The 17291-nt window shown below is 40.2% G+C and overlaps 1 protein-coding gene across 4 annotated transcripts in view; it reads right to left on the bottom strand.

Annotated features, from left to right (window-relative positions):
- UBE4B (ubiquitination factor E4B) overlaps window positions 1-17291 on the bottom strand; it is a 114217-nt gene that overhangs the window by 43185 nt on the left and 53741 nt on the right. For all 4 annotated transcript variants that reach the window (XM_036857149.1, XM_036857130.1, XM_036857144.1 and 1 more), the window contains 9 exons: window positions 13913-14054; window positions 12521-12621; window positions 11415-11529; window positions 7823-7906; window positions 5178-5234; window positions 4492-4608; window positions 4295-4393; window positions 3812-3925; window positions 1635-1833 (listed from right to left, as the gene is read on the bottom strand). In XM_036857149.1, the coding sequence (XP_036713044.1) occupies window positions 1635-1833; window positions 3812-3925; window positions 4295-4393; window positions 4492-4608; window positions 5178-5234; window positions 7823-7906; window positions 11415-11529; window positions 12521-12621; window positions 13913-14054 (1028 nt within the window). The remainder of the gene's footprint in view (window positions 1-1634; window positions 1834-3811; window positions 3926-4294; window positions 4394-4491; window positions 4609-5177; window positions 5235-7822; window positions 7907-11414; window positions 11530-12520; window positions 12622-13912; window positions 14055-17291) is intronic.

Below are 17291 nucleotides of genomic sequence, written 5' to 3'. Positions count from 1 at the left end.
GATCTATGAGAGATTTCATGAGAATTTTAATTGGCATATATAAAATTTACATAATAACTAAGTCATTGCTATCATTTCTATCGTATACACATATATATTTAAACCCAGAACAGTACATTTCCTCCCATTTGTTCTACGTATCTATTTGATGTTGGCTAATCAACTTTTTTACTGTATTAATTTTTATTGCATATCTCTAGCTCATAAATGTACTTTCTAGAGAGGTAATAACAATTTGTGAGGAGTCATTAGCATCCAAACAAAATAATTTTTTTTTTTTTTCCTAGACTCTGTAAACTCTAACTTCTCACCTGGGGCAGCTGAGAACCACCCCTCCACATAAGCTGGATGTGGCTCACTTGGGTGAATGAATAGCATTCCCAGTACTGACAGATTCTTAGGGATTATACCAAAACAAAGAAATGGAAAAGCAGAAAGTCATTTTTTTTCCTTCACTCAGTAATCACTTTCAAACCGAGTATTTTGCAACATAAAATATGTACCCATTTCTCTTGCATTTCTACTTTTCTGTTTTCCTGATCACCGGTCTCTCAGATACATTTTATTCATCACAAGCTTCCCTTTGCCTGTGTCTTTCCTTCTCTTCTGTCTTCTCCATCTATACTCCTTTGCATTCTCTCCCTCTGCCCCTCTGGACCTCTCTGTCACGACTGTGTTTAGCCAGGAAAGCAGCTGTGGTCAAGCAGGGTAGGCTCTCTTCTTCCTCTCTCCTACAGGCCCTCCCTCTGGAAGGGGCCTTCTTCAGAAAGCATCTTCCCTAGCTCCAGCCGTCCTCTGGGCAGCCTGTTCTTTAGGGGACCCCCTTGACCTTCTCCACAAACCCTCTAAGTACCCCCAACCCTGGCTGGCCTGACCCCAGGAGCCCAAATCCTAATTCTGGAGTTTGCTGGCTTATCAGAAATCAGGTCACCTGAGAGAAACAGAAATTCCCTAAAGAATTAGATTGCTTCCCTCACTACTGACAAGAAAGAAAAAGTGGAACCGAACTAAACACCTGGAAGGATGGACACAGATCAGGGAGCGTGGTGGAGCAGAGAGAGCCCTGGGCTCGGCTCAGCACGCCTGAGCAGCAGTTGCAACTTGCTGATTGACAGGCTAGGTGAGCTGGGCACCTTCTGGAGCCTCAGTCTCCTTATATTTAACGAGTAAGACAGCAGAGTTGCTATTAAGATGTTTATTAAAGTTCTCTTCCTGATAATCCCATAACAGTCTGATGTAGCAGCTTTAGGGGGAGAGGAGTCAATGAAAACTGGCACTGATGATGGAGAACAGGAACAAGGGCAAGAGGGAGCCCCAGGGATGGGGGTGGGACGCTGGGAGGTGACAGACAGGGACGCTGTAGCTGGTGTCAGATTCCAACTGTGGGATGATGCTGAGTCCAGATGGATCCTTCTGTTAGAATGCGTATCTATTCTACTTCTTGTAATTAAAAGAAAATAGAAGAACCGCTTCCCCGGTGGTCCAGTGGTTACAACTCCACGCTTCCAATGCAGGGGGCATGGGTTCGATCCCTGGTCTGGGAATTAAGATCCCAGGTGCCACGCGGCGCAGCCAAAAAAAAATAATAAAAGAAGGGCAGCTTTTAACGACCTAACAATGAACATGTCACTCACAAAGTTCAGTCAGCCAGTCATTCACGTCCTCCATCGTTGCATTCACTCTCGTCTCATCGCTGGGAAGAGTAATCCGACACCTCGGGTGGAATATGTACGTGGGGTCGACCGTCTCTAACTTGATCTTTGTGCTTAGCTGCTGCAGCACCCAAAGGAAATTCAGCATCAATCCGTCTGTAGATACCAACCTATCATCCGTCTGTGAAAGAGAAAAGTATTTAAAATCATAATCTGAACAGAAATTTTGGCACAAGTGTACAAGAAAGGAGAGCAAACTTTCATCCTGAAGTCAGCGAGGGGACACCTAGAGCATCACCATCGTCACTCTACTGGCAGGTGCAATTCGTTGAGTGTTAACCGTACGTGAAGGGTTTTCTCTCACTGCATCTCCACAATAGCCCTTAGAATTGAATGATAATGTTATTCACATTTTACAGACGAGGAAACTAAGGCTCAGAGAATTTAAGTGATTTGCCTAAGATCCTCAAAATCAGTAAGCAGAAACGCAATAAATACTATTTCCTTTCCCTTCTTTATTTCCCCTCAAAAGCATCGGAACAACTCGTTTCACTGTTACCACTTGACTAACAGCTTCTCTGGCTGACAGCGATAGCATAATCCTGCTTTAAGAATTCCCTGGGGAGGGAGGGAGGAGATATGGGAACGTGTGTATATGTGTAGCTGATTCACTTTGTTATAAAGCAGAAACTAACACACCACTGTGAAGCAATTATACTTCAATAAAGATGTTTAAAAAAAAAAAAAAAAAAAAAGAATTCCCTGGAGGTCCAGTGGTTGGGACGCCGTGCTTTCACTGCCCAGGGCCTGGGTTCGATCCCTGGTTGGGGATCCTGTAAGCCGTGTGGCACAGCCAAAAAAAAAAAAAGACCACAGTTCTAATAAAGATAGTTAACATCGGTGGGGTGCTCACCACGTACTGGGCATGATTCTCACAGCTTTACAAACACTAAGTCCACGAGTCAGGTACTATTATTATCCCCACTTGGCAACGAGGAAATGGAGGCATAAAGAAGCAACTGTCTAGGTCCCACTGCTGGCAAACAGTGGAACCCCAGTTGGAAATCCAGGCAGTCTAATACCAGATCCATGCTCTTCTCTGCTTTTTCTTCTGAGTTGAAATGTCACATCGTTCATTAATAATATAGCAAGGGAGCTTCCCTGCTGGCGCAGTGGTTGAGAATCCGCCTGCCAATGCAGGGGACACGGGTTTGAGTCCTGGTCCAGGAAGATCCCACATGCCGCGGAGCAACTAAGCCCGTGTGCCACGACTACTGAGCCTGCGCTCTGGAGCCCGTGCTCCGCAACAAGAGAGGCCACCGCAATGAGAAGCCCACGAACCGCAACGAAGAGCAGCCCCCGCTCGCTGCAACTAGAGAAAAGCCTGCGCACAGTGACGAAGACCCAACGCAGCCAAAAATAAATAAATAAATAAATTTATTATTAATAATAATAATACAGTAAGGATGCCCTTTTAACTTCTCCATGCCGGTAAAGTGGTCCCAGCCACCAGCCTCCCTCATCAGGAACACTGCACCTTGTACCTGGTCTCCTCGGGTTGGCCCCTGTACCCCCTCCTCCCATTAGCCCATCCTCAACACAGCAGACTTGGTGATTTCCTTCCCGAAAACCCTCCAGTGGCTCCTCATGACACTTCTTACAACATCAGCTCAGCCTGAAGGAGCCTCTGCCCACCCCTCCAGCCCATGACCCCCTGGTTTCCTCCCTGTTCACTATCCTCCAGCCACGAAAGCCTGCACGTGGGGCTCATTCCAAAGCTGGTTCATTCCCACCTTCGTGCTTCACACGTATCTAGAAAGCTCTTTTCTCAGCCTTGTGATGGCTGGCTCTTTCTTATCAGCCAGGTCTCTGATCAAACGTCTCCTCCTTGGACACTCCCATGCTTTCCTTCTGGTGCCTCCACGGTTACTTTCAAGTCCTCTACCTTGCTTCACTGGCTTCATCGATTCTAGAATTATACATTTACATGTCTACTCATCTACCCTATGGAACATAAGCTCCACAAAGGCAGGAAGCTTGTCTATCTTGTTCAACACTGTATCTCCATTTCCTAGGACAATGTCTGGTAGGTTCTGAATAAATATGAGTTAGATGAATGAATTTAATGAATAAGTAAAAGCAGTCTTCAGGAATCCTACCTGCATCTGTGCTTTCTTCATATTGGCATTGACGACAGCTGCCATGTAACCAAGAGCAGCCTCACGGGTTTCTCCGTTTAACAAAATACTATGCAGAATCTTGAAAAGCTCTTGCTGAAATTTATTTTATAAGGGAAGAAAAAAATTAAAGCTTTAAAAAATTATTCCTTTTTGACTTTACAAAAAGCTAAACTCCTTCCCACTTTTTCTCCTCTCCCACGTCCACTCATTTTAGAAGAACCTGACTACAAGGATAGAAGAAAAGTCCGTATTCAACTGTATCAAGATGATCAGCATGAAAGCAGAATGTGGAGTGGAAGAGGGGAGTAGTTATGGTTTTAATAAAATAGCCTTTGCTATTTCCTTTCCAGGATAGGGGCCAAATTACCTTAATCACACTACAATGAGCCTCTAATTGTGCTGCTTTTAACTTTCAGAACTGAAAACACATTCATCCTCTGGATTCATTTTCTCAACACCTACCCTTCCCAGCTCCAAGTAATGCTGCAGTGATTGGCTCACCACACGAGTGTTTTCCAGGGTAATGGCAGGCCCTGAGAAATATTTTTCAACCACTTTTGCCTGGAAAGAGAAAGCAAAAATTCAATCAACGTATAATGTACATTTGGGGAAGAATCTGAACATAAGAGCGGCGAAGTGCAAAGGGCCGCTGTACTTACATCATCTTCTGCAAAGACTGAGAAGCTAAAGAAAGCCCCCAAATACGAGAGTCTCTGCAGCTCCCGCCCGGAGCCAGGGCTTAAGGATTTAGGCAACCACAAAGGCAAAGAAGCAACCTAGGCAAAAAACAGAAGAGGCGAGTCAAGCTGCTAAATCAGCAAGGGAGGTAAAAACGAGACAAGAAGAATTCTCAGCAGCCGACCTGTGCAGCTGGCTCTTAACCAGCAGCAAAGTGCCTGACACTTAACATCCAAAAGCACAAGGTCACAAATACGCTAGGATCCCTGTCCGCTTTTTCTCATTTCAGATGGAGGAAAGCCCTCCAGCTCCTCTACATTTTTACAAGATATACTTTTAATTTCTATGTTTCATGATAGTATTTGATATCATGCAAATGAACTATTCCTATACTACCAAAGGACTCAAGGAAACGTTTCCAACAGGACCTGTTATGCTAGCTGTACAATACTTATCCCCCGAAAATCACAAAAGAAAGTGAATTAATGTCATCCCGGAAATAATGTAGGTGACGACAATGTAACAGTTGAGAGCCACCCAACATGTATTACTCACATCTGCATCTCAACGTCCTCCAAGAGACATTTTTCAGATACTGTTACTTAAGGAATATCTTCTGTGTTACATGTTCACTGAAAATGTGCAAGTCCATTAGGGTGGCACTTACCAAATTGCACACAGGGTGTGTCTTTCCAAACTTGGTTTCACAGAGCTCACCTAAAGCCTAGAAACGAGATCAGAAAGGGTCATTTAAATGTATTTCATCCTAAACTGACCACCATGTGTAACAGCAAGACATAGCTTTAATGCTGCTATAAATACGTATGCATTCCCAACAAAGCACTAATAGCTTCACTGCTTTTCTGATGAATAAACTAGTACATGTGCATTGTAAAAAAACTTCAGATAAAACAGAAATATAAAATGAAACTAAAAGTCACTCATAAACTTTCCCCTCAGAGATAACCTCTATTGATATTTTGGCTAAGAGCTTTCTAGACATATTTTTGTACATATACACAACAGAGGTAAATGAGTGTATTCTTACAATAAATGATTTTTTCATTTAACATCTTTCTGTACCAAAAAGATATGGTTCATAAACTTTAGATGGCTAGTCTTGCCAGTATTAAACAGGACTATAAATAATTAAAATTTAATAAGCGACCAAATTCAAAATATATTTTAAAGTATCCCTTGGTTTCAAGATCCCTGGTTTTTTGAGAACCTCAATGTTTTCCTTTGGAGCTCCAATCGTTCTCAAGTTAAGACAATCAGGAAATATAGTTCTTAGGCACATAAACAGAGTTTACCATGGCCATGGTAATACAGTCAAACACTACTTTAACAGTGAATTGAATTTCCTCTGTGATTTGGATGTTGCTATGGGAGTTGCTAAAACAGCTGCTGGAAGCTTTTGAGTCCATGCATTTAGGCACTGACACATCTGAGAAGCCGCTGAGGCTCAGAGAGCCACTGAGAAGGAAACATTCTCCCTGCTCAGCACCAGGGCTCCCAAACTCAGCTGCACCTTACGATCACCTGGGCAGCCTCTGAAAGCCCAATGCCAGGCCACGCCCTCACCACACCCTCAACGAATTAAGTCACAGCGTTGGAGAGCCAGGCAGAGGTACTTTCTAAAGATCCCCAGGTGATTCCAAGGTATGGCAAAGTTGGGATCCACTGACCTAGAGGATAATCATGCTTCTTTCTGATTTTAGCTCCAACGGTCTTCCTCTTCCTGCCTTAAATTATTGCCCTTTCTCTCACTGCACTCCCTTTGCTGCACAAGCATCAATAATGGTACAAAATAAAACTATTGTCTATCATAATGGAGGCCTTTGTCTTTTGACCCAGAAGAACACTTTGTTGATATCTGACACTAAAAGCTCCTTACTGAATCATCAAGCTAATTCAAACCACAAGAGAAAAGCCAACAATTCCAGGAGGGAATATTTATATAATACAGTGATAATTAAGGTACACTAAGAGATTTCATCACTGAACTCAAATAATCAGATTTTTCCACATCCTTTTATGTGCCAAAGACAGAACAATGCACAGGATTAATAGAATTTCATTAGGAACCGGATAACATGTGCCCTAGGAAGAACCCTCACATAAATTCATTCAAAATTATTTTTAAAACTAAGCCTTCCTGCTTCACCTTCTATTTACCTGGCTTTAATGTTTTAATGTTTAAAAAATTAATTAATGTTTTAATGTTTAACTTTAATATTTAGCCTTTTAGCTCAGTTTTGATTTTCTGAAACAGATAAATACACCTCTGTGTTTGCACTGATTGTAATTATCTGACTGTATCGTTGTGGTCTTGATTTTTGCCTTGAGGAGAGGCACCTTATCTCATGAGCTCCTGGGTCCTCTGTGTATGTCACACTCGAGGCGCTCAGGAAGCAATGAATTAATGGTAAGATGGAATCAAGTTAGCAGAATGAGTAAAAGGAACATGGGCAGCAAAACATATCAATTTAACCAAGGCTTCAATTTACACAAGGTCGTATTTATACACAGTCAACTAATTTCATGTTTTGATATTTTTCCTTCATACTTTCAGAATGAAAAATATTCAGTAATACTTCAAAGTATTTTTCTCCCAAAATTTTAAAGAAGCAAGGTCAGAGAAGAAAACAGCCTCTTATTTTCTTTCTGGTTCCAATATTTTCACAACTCTGAAGACCCTTGGTGAGAATCTAGCCAAAAGTTCTGTCCACAATTTATGCTTCCTCTAAGTGCCTGGAGGAGCTGAGCAAATTTGTGTTTTCCAAGTAAAGCCTGAAGTGAAGTTTACAGCCTCAGGAAATGGGGAAGATGAACAAGAGAAGCACTGTGCAATTTTCTGTGCAAAGTCACTACATAAAGACAAGATTGTATTCCTTTTCTTAATCTAACTCTGCCTTCTTTATTTGCATTTGTCACAGTTCTTTTTTTTTGTTTTTTTTAATTAACAAGATTTCACCCCAAATATGGTATGCTCATTGCTAGGACAATCAAGAAGGAGACCACCAATGATTATTGTTTTCATAAGCTACAGAGTAAGGCAAAGTACATTTTAATGACTGCATCACTGACTCCTGTCTAGGGCTCGGATGGTGAAATATGTACCGCGCTGCTAACTGTCTTCACTGATGCATCTCACTGCACACCAAACACTCTGCATGGCCAACACAATGATTTCATGTTTTAAGTTTGAAAACAAGGTTGATCATGGACCTGAAAGAAAAGTGTATGTTAAAATCATCTGGAAGAAAAACATCTACTGAATGTGTTACAAGGAAAAGAACAAAGTTTTACCATGAGGGGGTATTTAAAGTAGTCACTATCGAGGGAGCACTCTTTGGCAGCAAGAGCCAGGCCTTGTAAAATGGGGATAAAGATCTACAAGAAAAAAAAAAAATCAGAAATATAAGTTAAAGAAAATTTAAGAACAGGAAGCATGTCAAATAAGGTGCCAAATCTCCAAGTCCAGGCATTTGCACTGCTTGCCCAAGGAAAAGCTGTTTTGCACACACAGGAGCCTAGAATCCAGCCACAGGGTGTTGCTTTGTCCTTTCACAAGGCTGACCGTAAAGTAAGGCAGCTGAATTCTCCAGAAGTAATAGGTTTTGGTGAAGCCTAAAACTCTGACAAGACTCCACGTGATTCAACAGAAACTCACAAATGTGGAGCCTGCTGTAGGACTGTCCAGGGCTCCTTGCTCTAATCAAATAAATTAATCTAACCTGCACATCACAGCAACGAATATGTTTCTGGTTACCAAGCACCTATAATCTGTAAAGAAACTGGACTAAATGTTCCAATATCTGCTCAATTCTATCAGCATTTTAAGAAATTTTTTGTTTCCACCCCTACACCTACATTTAATTCTTTCCATCTTTCCTTGTTTACTTCGAAGAGAACAAAAAAAAACAGACCAATAATGGATATTATTTTTATCTTAACTTAATGATGTAGCACAAAGAGATGGCTGGTAAATGTTGAAACTGAAAAAGAAAACTTCATCAGGATGCCTTACCTCCATATATGGTGTGATTAATACAACAACCTGATGTCACAGCCTAAGGGCACTCAAATTTACGCTTACCAGCTCACCATTAATATCAGGGCACAGGAACACTGCCGAATCTGCTCAGCACAGCTCATGTTTAAATTTCACAGTGCACTCACCGAGCAGCACATTTAGGGAGTGGGTTGGGATTCAAGACTAATAACATTAAGCTGAAAATGTTGTAAACAACAGCTGACAGTCTGAACGCCAACAAGTTGCAAAAGCACGTTCTAAAAAGCTACTAGAAAACCTGAAAAATTCTCTTTCCTACTAATTTCATCCCATTGTATGCAGCGCCTTTGTCATTTAAGGAGCACAGTATTAAAAAGGTGCCCTGCATGACAAAGTGTATTGGAGTGTCTTGAGATATCAACACAGCTCTTGAAGAGATCCTTCTAGTTCTCGCGACTCAAGCAATCAGGGTAGAAGTAATGTGCTTTCGTAAGCTAGCTAAAAATGGAGAGGAAATGCTTAGGTGTAGGGGTGGGAAATGCCCAAACTGCAATTGAGGGAAAAACAGTAGTTCCAGAATCACCAAAAAATAAATTTCACAATTGATCATCTAGAAAAATCTCTTAGGCATTTTTTTCAGGAACGCTATAAAGTAAAACTTCTTTAGAGTTATCCTCTTTTGCAAGTAGGGTTTAAATTATAATAAGCAGACAAAATATTACTAAACATAATACTTTTCAAATATCAAACATTATACTGTTTGTGTGACTTACGTTTTTAAAATAATTTTATTTTCAAATACCTCCCAGCACTGATAAAATTGCTCCAAGTGTTCATCTCCAATTCTAAATTCTAGCTACTATTTATTGCTGTTTATTTTCTATGAACATCTCAAACTTTAATTGAAGGAAGACTGAAATTTCAGTCGAAAGATTTAATAATTCAAATCTGCCACATTCTTAAGACAAAAGGTAAAATGCTGTTTTTCAGTTCAGCAACTCCACTGTACTCATCATTTCTCTTGAGGAAACATGGTGACACGTAAGAAAAGACAGGGGATCAGAATTCTGTGATTAAAAATAAACAGATCTGTTGTGGTTGCACAACACTGTGAATGTACTAATGCCACTGAATTATAAAATGGTTAATTTTATATTATGTTAATTTCATCTCAATTTTAAAAACACATAGAGGTCATTTCATAGCCTCTATGTAAGTTTCTTTATGAATAAAATAGGCATAACATACTTCTTTAGCTGATCACCAGGCTTTTATACAGGTAAAGCTACTCTGGTTCTTCAAGTGATATCTTTTTGAGTAGAAGTATTCTACTTTATGTATACTACATATATAATATAGTGTATCACTTAAACCTTCCAAGACAGTTGTATATTTTCATCAGAGTTCACTTAATTTTCTGGAGAAGAAAAGCTCACTATAATGCCTAAAATATTCCTATAAGTCAGTAAGACCATCATCTAAGATGAGCAGTTGATAAATTCCAAATACAGAATACATAGCACTGACTGGGATTTTCACTCCTGGATGCTTCTTTTACTAGTATTTTGAAAACTGCTGAAAACACACTTCCTGAGAATTCAAAGGCCTCAATATGAATAGTTAAAAATAATATTAGGTATAAAAACAGATTAGGGATTTCCCTGGTGGCGCAGTGGTTAAGAATCCGCCTGCCAATGCAGGGGACTCGGGTTCGAGCCCTGGTCCAGGAAGATCCCACATGCCGCGCAGCAACTAAGCCCATGCGCCACAACTACTGAGCCTGCGCTCTAGAGCCCGTGAGCCACAACTACTGAGCCTGCGTGCTGCAACTATTGAAGCCCGTGTGCTGCAACTACTGAAGCCCGCATGCCTGGAGCCTGTGCTCCGCAACAAGAGAAGCCACTGCAATGAGAAGCCTGCGCACCGCAATGAAGAGTAGCCCGTTCGCCAAAACTAGATAAAGTCCGTGCGTAGCAACGAAGACACAAAGCAGCCAGAAATAAACAAACAAACAAACAGAGTTTTTAAAAAAACAGATTAAAAGGAATCATCATTTGTAGCTAGTGCCTCTATTATTCTTTCTAGAAACAAAAAAAGAGATTATCATTCAACAAATTGTAAGAAAATGTCATAAGCATCCTTTCATCATGGGAAACAGCTGTGTTAAAGTTGCTGTGGCAAAGTGCTTACTTTACAACACAGGCAGTAAAGTAAGCAGTAATCAAAATTCATGCCAAGGTTTTACCTTGGAAGAAATCTTCAAGATTAACTTTTTTAGTTGTTATTATTATTATTAAGCTTTATTATTAAATATTACATATCTGCATTTTCACTTGCCTTTACACAATGGGATATCAAAAATGTATGGATACTTAACGAATGAAGTAATCAGTAAGATTTGAGACTTCATTCCCGGTCTAGTGGCGAGAAGACAATGGTTTTATGTGACGTGCAAACTGCCGCTGAGCTAAGTTGGTCTTTGATTTATTAATCTCCTTTTTGTAAACTCAGAACTAATTTTCAACACTACTTATCTGGCAGATGTATATCACGTCTTATGCTATCTCTTGGTAGTGTGTTAAAAGCTTCTTAAAATCAAAGACAGGGCCTTATATTTCTTCTACTCTCCCAAAGCACTTAGCACAGACCATGTTTAAAATACCTGATGCTTGACTGATTAGTGGAAATGTACACATGATTTGAACGATGCAGCTGTCAATCTGATTTCCTCAAGAAAGGAACCTCGGGTGGCTCTCTCCGAGCAAATTACATGTGCACGTTCAAATTCAGGAACCAAAGTTTTCAATATATCGTGTCTTTAGAAATCTACCTCGGCAGAGAAGCTCCTAATCCAGAAGTTTCAGTAGCAAACGCACAAAACCTTACCTGCTTGAACACTTCTTCATCCTGGTGAGTGGTTCTCACCAGTTCTTGAATGAAGCCGTATGGAAGATTCCTACACAGCATGTACGGCACCAGGAAGGATGGCTGCTGCAGGGACCTGCGGACCCACGAAAGTCAAGGGCTCTGATGAATCGACTTGTCACCGTGTAACAGCAGAACATACAGAATGTCATGAGGCTGACAATCACAGGTCAAGCTTCCAATTTCCCAAATAATCCACACAACAGTCAATCATTTTAGGCAAAAGATCACCCTTCTCATCGTTAAGATAATCACTTTTGGGGCTTTTCAGTGAGAAACTATAGAAAGTTTTAAAGAATCCATCTTTTCCTCCATACAGCCCTTGAAAAATAAAGCATTAGAAAAACCAAAGTATTATATATGTCTCTTTTACTTATTTATTTATGCCTCATCCAATGGGGGAAAAAAAGATTAGCAGTGGCTGAAGACTTTTTTAAGCTCTTATTAATTTTAACCATGGAACAGTGTTTAAGTTTTAGTACATGTGCATCATTTTCCTTTTTTTTTTTCCTGACAAATTTAAAAATGGTTATGGTAAGATCATCCAGAATGAATAAATCTTGAACTTTGTCATTTTTCCTTTAGATTTTTTTTCATAAGAGAAATGAAATACAGAAATACTCTTTTATTAAACTTGAAACCTTTATGGGACCCTCTGAACAAAAATTAATAATGTAGTACACTTTGGGTGATTCCCATATTACCTATTCCACCACTATTCTTTATTATTGAATAACAGAAATTGATTATATGATACATGGAAAGTGATGATCTGCACATTTTTTTCAAGTATCTATACTGCTTTCAAGCAGCTGCTTTTAAACTGCATTACTAATTTCTTGCCCTGATGTCAACATATTTCAACCACAGTCTATCTCAATAAAGCACACAGAGTGTTTTATTTTCATAGTATTTTAGAGAAAGAAAGGGACCTCAGAAACCATCTAGTCAACCACTCATTTCATGGGTGAGGAAGTGAGTTATCCAACGCGATGCAGAATGGCTGGGCAGCCTGATGGAGAGGGCTTTCTCCCTGCTAACAGCAAGCACATATTGGTTTTTCATACCTTGGTTGTGTGAGGGACCCTTGTAGTACTAACGCAGTATGGGATATGCACTGTGAGCGGATGTTGCTCAGAAGCTGGCTGACTGCTGGCTGGCTGCACATCTGCAAAGAAAGGTAGAGGTTAGGTCTACAAAGACAAACAAAATAATCCCATACAGTTGAAAACTGACACGAGTCAGAAGAGATCAATCTGCAGGAAATGGCATCCTTTTCTCTTCCTTTACTGATGATGAACAAACTAGAGTAACTGTATCATCCAAGTATACTGCCTCCGTTAAAATCTACAATTAGAGAAGAGAGAAGCTGAAGCTTCAGGTGACCACGTGGGGATTTCAGAGATATGCCCACGCTCTTTGCTTTTGCTAAGGTTAAACGCAGCAAACCCCAAGAGGCCCTTCACAAATATGAAACTAACAGATTGACAACTGGATTAGTTTCCAATGGAAAACCAGAACTAGAAAATGAAATTGGGGTGGGGGGGGATAAATTGGGAGATGGGGATTGACATATACACACTACTATATATAAAATAGATAACTAATAAGGACCTACTGTATAGCACAGGGAACTCTACTTAGTACTCTGCAACGGCCTATATGGGAAAAGAATCTTAAAAAAAAAAGAGTGGGTATTTGTATATGTATAACTGATTCACTTTGCTGTGTACCTGAAACTAACACAACATTGTAAATCAACTATACTCCAATAAAAATTAAAAAAAAAAAAAAAAAGAAAATGAAATAGGAATGAAATGAGATAATAATAAAGTAAAGTAACTCAGCATGAAATAGAAGAAAAAGTGTAGCTTGCTGAGTTCAAATCCAGTTTTGCAATTTATTATTTATGTGATGCTGGACAATTACAGGTATCCCCCGCTTTTTGAAAGTTCACTTCACGCCACTTGGCTTTTAGGAAAGACCAAGGTTAGTATGTACTTGATCTCTCTGAGGTTCATTTGCTTATTAACACAATGGAAAAAAATAATACTTATACCACACAGGACTACACTGGACTAATGAACAACTGTGAGAAGGAGACCTAGCCAAGTGTCTGGCAGTCTAGGCGCTCCATAAACGTTGGTTATTATGATTACGACAGACTAGGAGAGAAATCCTCAGGGCCGTGTAAGTCGCTGGTGGCAGTGGCACTTGGCCCTGTCACTTCTTCCCTCCACTAGGATGTGAGTTCCATGAGGACTGGGATCCTCGTCTGTCCGGTTCACTGATCCACCCCCAGCTTCTAACACAGCACCTGACCCATAGTAGATGCTCAATAACCACTTTACTGATTGAATAAGTGAATGAATGCTCATTAGGGGGTCAAAAACCAATTATTTATCCACCACATAACCAGATTTTTGTGGGGGTTTTAAAATGAGTCCATTTCATGTTACCTTCGGTGCTTTTTTTTCCTCTATTCCAACTCGGTCAAAACACTCGATGAGGTAGTTCAGCATATCTGTCTCTTTGCACGTCTCAATGGTGAAATGGTCGCTGTAGGAATCCCAAGTACTTGCCCCACCAGAGGCTCCCAAGCTTTGGAGAAAAGAAGAATGGATGATTTTTATCTGTTCTCAATAAATCACGTTTGATAGAGTTCGCACTTCTGCAGAAAGCCCGTTAGGGTCCCCGCGCCCAGAACAAAGCACAGACACCCATGCAGCCGAGGCTGGAGCGGACTGCTTGTTTCACCTGCTCCAAGTCCAACAATAGCAATTTTTAGTAAACGTTTTATTGACCTAAGAAGAAAGTCTGTCCAGAAACTCAACATCTTATCTTCTTGGGAACAGCACCTTACAAAACCAGGAGGACTAAGAATTGCTACTGAGCGCTGGGCATTTGAAGGGATACCACACGTACGTAAATCCAACTGGCCAGCTGCAATTAGGCAGGCTTGGAGGTTAAAGCCGGCCTATGCTATTACATAATCGAAGTCTTTAGGAGTGAAGTTACAAGGGACTAACAAAATACCCCTCTTCCTAACTTCTAGCACAGATCTTAAAAGCCTTCATCCAGCATTAGGCAACAGGACCAGGGCTTAGGAAAACCGTCCAGTTAGAAGAAGACATGAAAAATACGTTACAAACACAAATTTTCCAAAATGTTTGGCAAAAGGGACAAAGTAGTATAGTGAAAACAAAACAAAAACCTTGCACTAGGAGTATCCAAACTTGCATTCTATTCCCATCCCTACTGCTTACTTGTTACCTGAACCCAGAACTTCATCTCATCTGCAGTGAGGGTTCAATAAAATCATGTGGAGGTGCTTTGTAAAATATAAGCAGGATACAACATGAGGCACTGTTATTATTAGTAACAACTATTCCCTGAGACCATTATCACAAGGGTTAGGTGTTAGGAAATCAAAGTTTAGAATAACAACCATCAATAGGTCAAATACCAAATCTGATGTTTAACTCACAAATGTGATAGACATAAAAGATACAAAAAGATTAATCATGGCATAGGAAGAGGTCAGGAATTTTGAAATGAAGACAAATGAAAAAATATAAACTTAGCAAAAAAAAAAAAAATTTACATGTGAAAGATGATAAAGGTGGGGAAGAATATCAGGAACTTGAGATACCCATCCCTACTTCAGCCTGGGGCAGATAGGAGCTAGAAACTAAAAGAAGAATTAAGATATTAATGATATGTTATGCAGATAGATGCATGGATACACATAAGTAATTTTGGAATATATACATAACTGACCTTAGAATTTTAGAAGAATATATATAATTGACCTTGGAATCAAAGTATGATATTAGAGTATTTCAATTTAAAAAGATGAAAACAATGCCAAGGCTTTAAATCCAAGGCTCTCAGGCCAGAGTCTCGTAAATCTGAATTCTTACAACTTACTTACTACCTAGGTCTGAGAGAAGGGAGGGGAGGAGGGGAGGCCGAGAAGCAGTCAAGAGCACAAGGCAGCCAACGCCCTCCTGACTGGGCAGGTAACGGAGCCACCCACAAAGTGCCTCACCAGAGACAAAGATGGGCAGCCCAGGGTGGGAAACCTCAAAAAACCAAAAACAATCCTTGTGTCTTCACACCACTTAAATTTTGGGCTACATTTCATGGTACGGTAAGATCTGTTATCTGTTAATTGGCCTGACAACAGAAAGATGAGGACTGTAATAAAGCAAAGGAAAAAAAAAAAACAACGTAAGAACAAAACAGAAAAACCCACCCATAAATATAAGAAGTGTGGTGAATCCCCAGAAGGAGAAAGGGGAAAAAGATATTTGGCTTTACCTGCCACGATCTCGCTCTCAAGCTATCTGCTATCCCTCCCTCTTCCATCTGAGTTTAGTGACTCAGGGACTATATTCACTGCACTTCCCAAAGATGAAATTTGCTAACACAGGCTTATAACCATACACGGTTAAGGTTAAATTCCCTTTGAGAAGCTCTCACAGATGACAATGAAAATAGATCGTCCTCATGTTTAAGATGAAGCATTTAAGCTATACATTTCCTTGATAATAAGCCCCATCTTTCTCACACTGTTACACCTCTGAAATGGAAAGCATCTGATATCTGACGCCAATAGGTCCTTGCCAGTTGCAAGGAGGCAGTCTGATGCTGTACCTGTGGACGACTGTGGGAAGTCCACGCGCCTAGCTGGTGGTTGCTGATGCACTGACGCTGGGCTCCGTTCTCAGCCAAAACGCCCCCTTTCATCTTAACTCAGATCTGAACACCTCAAAGTCAGCCGAAATGCCCTCACGAACATTTCGCAAAGGCATGAAAAGTGACAGGGTGTGTACGAGACTGCCAGGCCAGGCAATGAGAGACACCCAGAATGTGTAAGAGAAGTTTCAAAGATAAAAGACGTTGATGTATGTTGTGATCATCTGTCAGGCACCAAACAACACTTCCAAGTGACTTTCAAGAGAAGAGAAAGAAAGAAAAAAAAGAAACGTAAGTTTAACTGAACAGAGAACGTAGAATAAACCCTAGTGTTTGTCAATATGCTTCCAAATTATAAGATCAGTCCTAAGGGTGCCGAAGTAGATCATGAGCACAGGCATGCAAAGCGGCCAGTGTCACCAGGGCTGTGCATGATTGTCAGTGGTCAAAACTGGTTTATAAGGATCTCTAGGTTTGAACTCAAAGAGCTGAACTCAAATTTTGAATGTGATACTGAAGGAGCAAGGGGTGTATAGTTTATATGCATTAAATTTATGCTATCAATGGACATTTTAAAATGTTTTAAAATAGTATTTCATTTTTTTCCTAAAGAAGTTGCTACGAAATTCATGATGCTTTTACAACTGTAACATATGGAATATGACATTGGAAATATATCATGTTTAAGTCCTAAGAGTATCTATAAAATTATACCTCCCTTGGGAGAATATGTGAACCATTTTCTGATAACTACATCAACAATCCAACTGAATAATGTAATTACTTCACATATTGGAAATACAGCTGAATCCTTCTGAAAACACAATGAAAATATTTCTGGGGATTTATACATGCATCACATCTGTGCAAACTGAGTCCCATTTTAAATGTACCAAGAAAACTTGTTTCTTAAAAGGATTCCATCGCAGTTTCTTTTCTTCTATCATGGGAATAATCACCCTATTTGATTACTTTTTTAGATGCAGACTTTGGAATGGTATATTTTCTCGATGCAAGGCAAAGGCAGAGCTGGGCAGGGTCAAGCCATGTAAATTCCCTGAACAAATGTCTGCACTGTTGAAGGTCCTGGGGGTCATACCCTGAACCAAACAGATCAAGACCTTGTTATATGGCAAC

The sequence above is a fragment of the Balaenoptera musculus genome, chromosome 1 (assembly GCF_009873245.2).
Source record: "Balaenoptera musculus isolate JJ_BM4_2016_0621 chromosome 1, mBalMus1.pri.v3, whole genome shotgun sequence".
NCBI classification, from domain to species: Eukaryota; Metazoa; Chordata; class Mammalia; order Artiodactyla; family Balaenopteridae; genus Balaenoptera; species Balaenoptera musculus.
The sequence above is the reverse complement of the archived record's forward strand: the minus strand, read 5'-3'. Positions and strand labels throughout refer to the sequence as shown.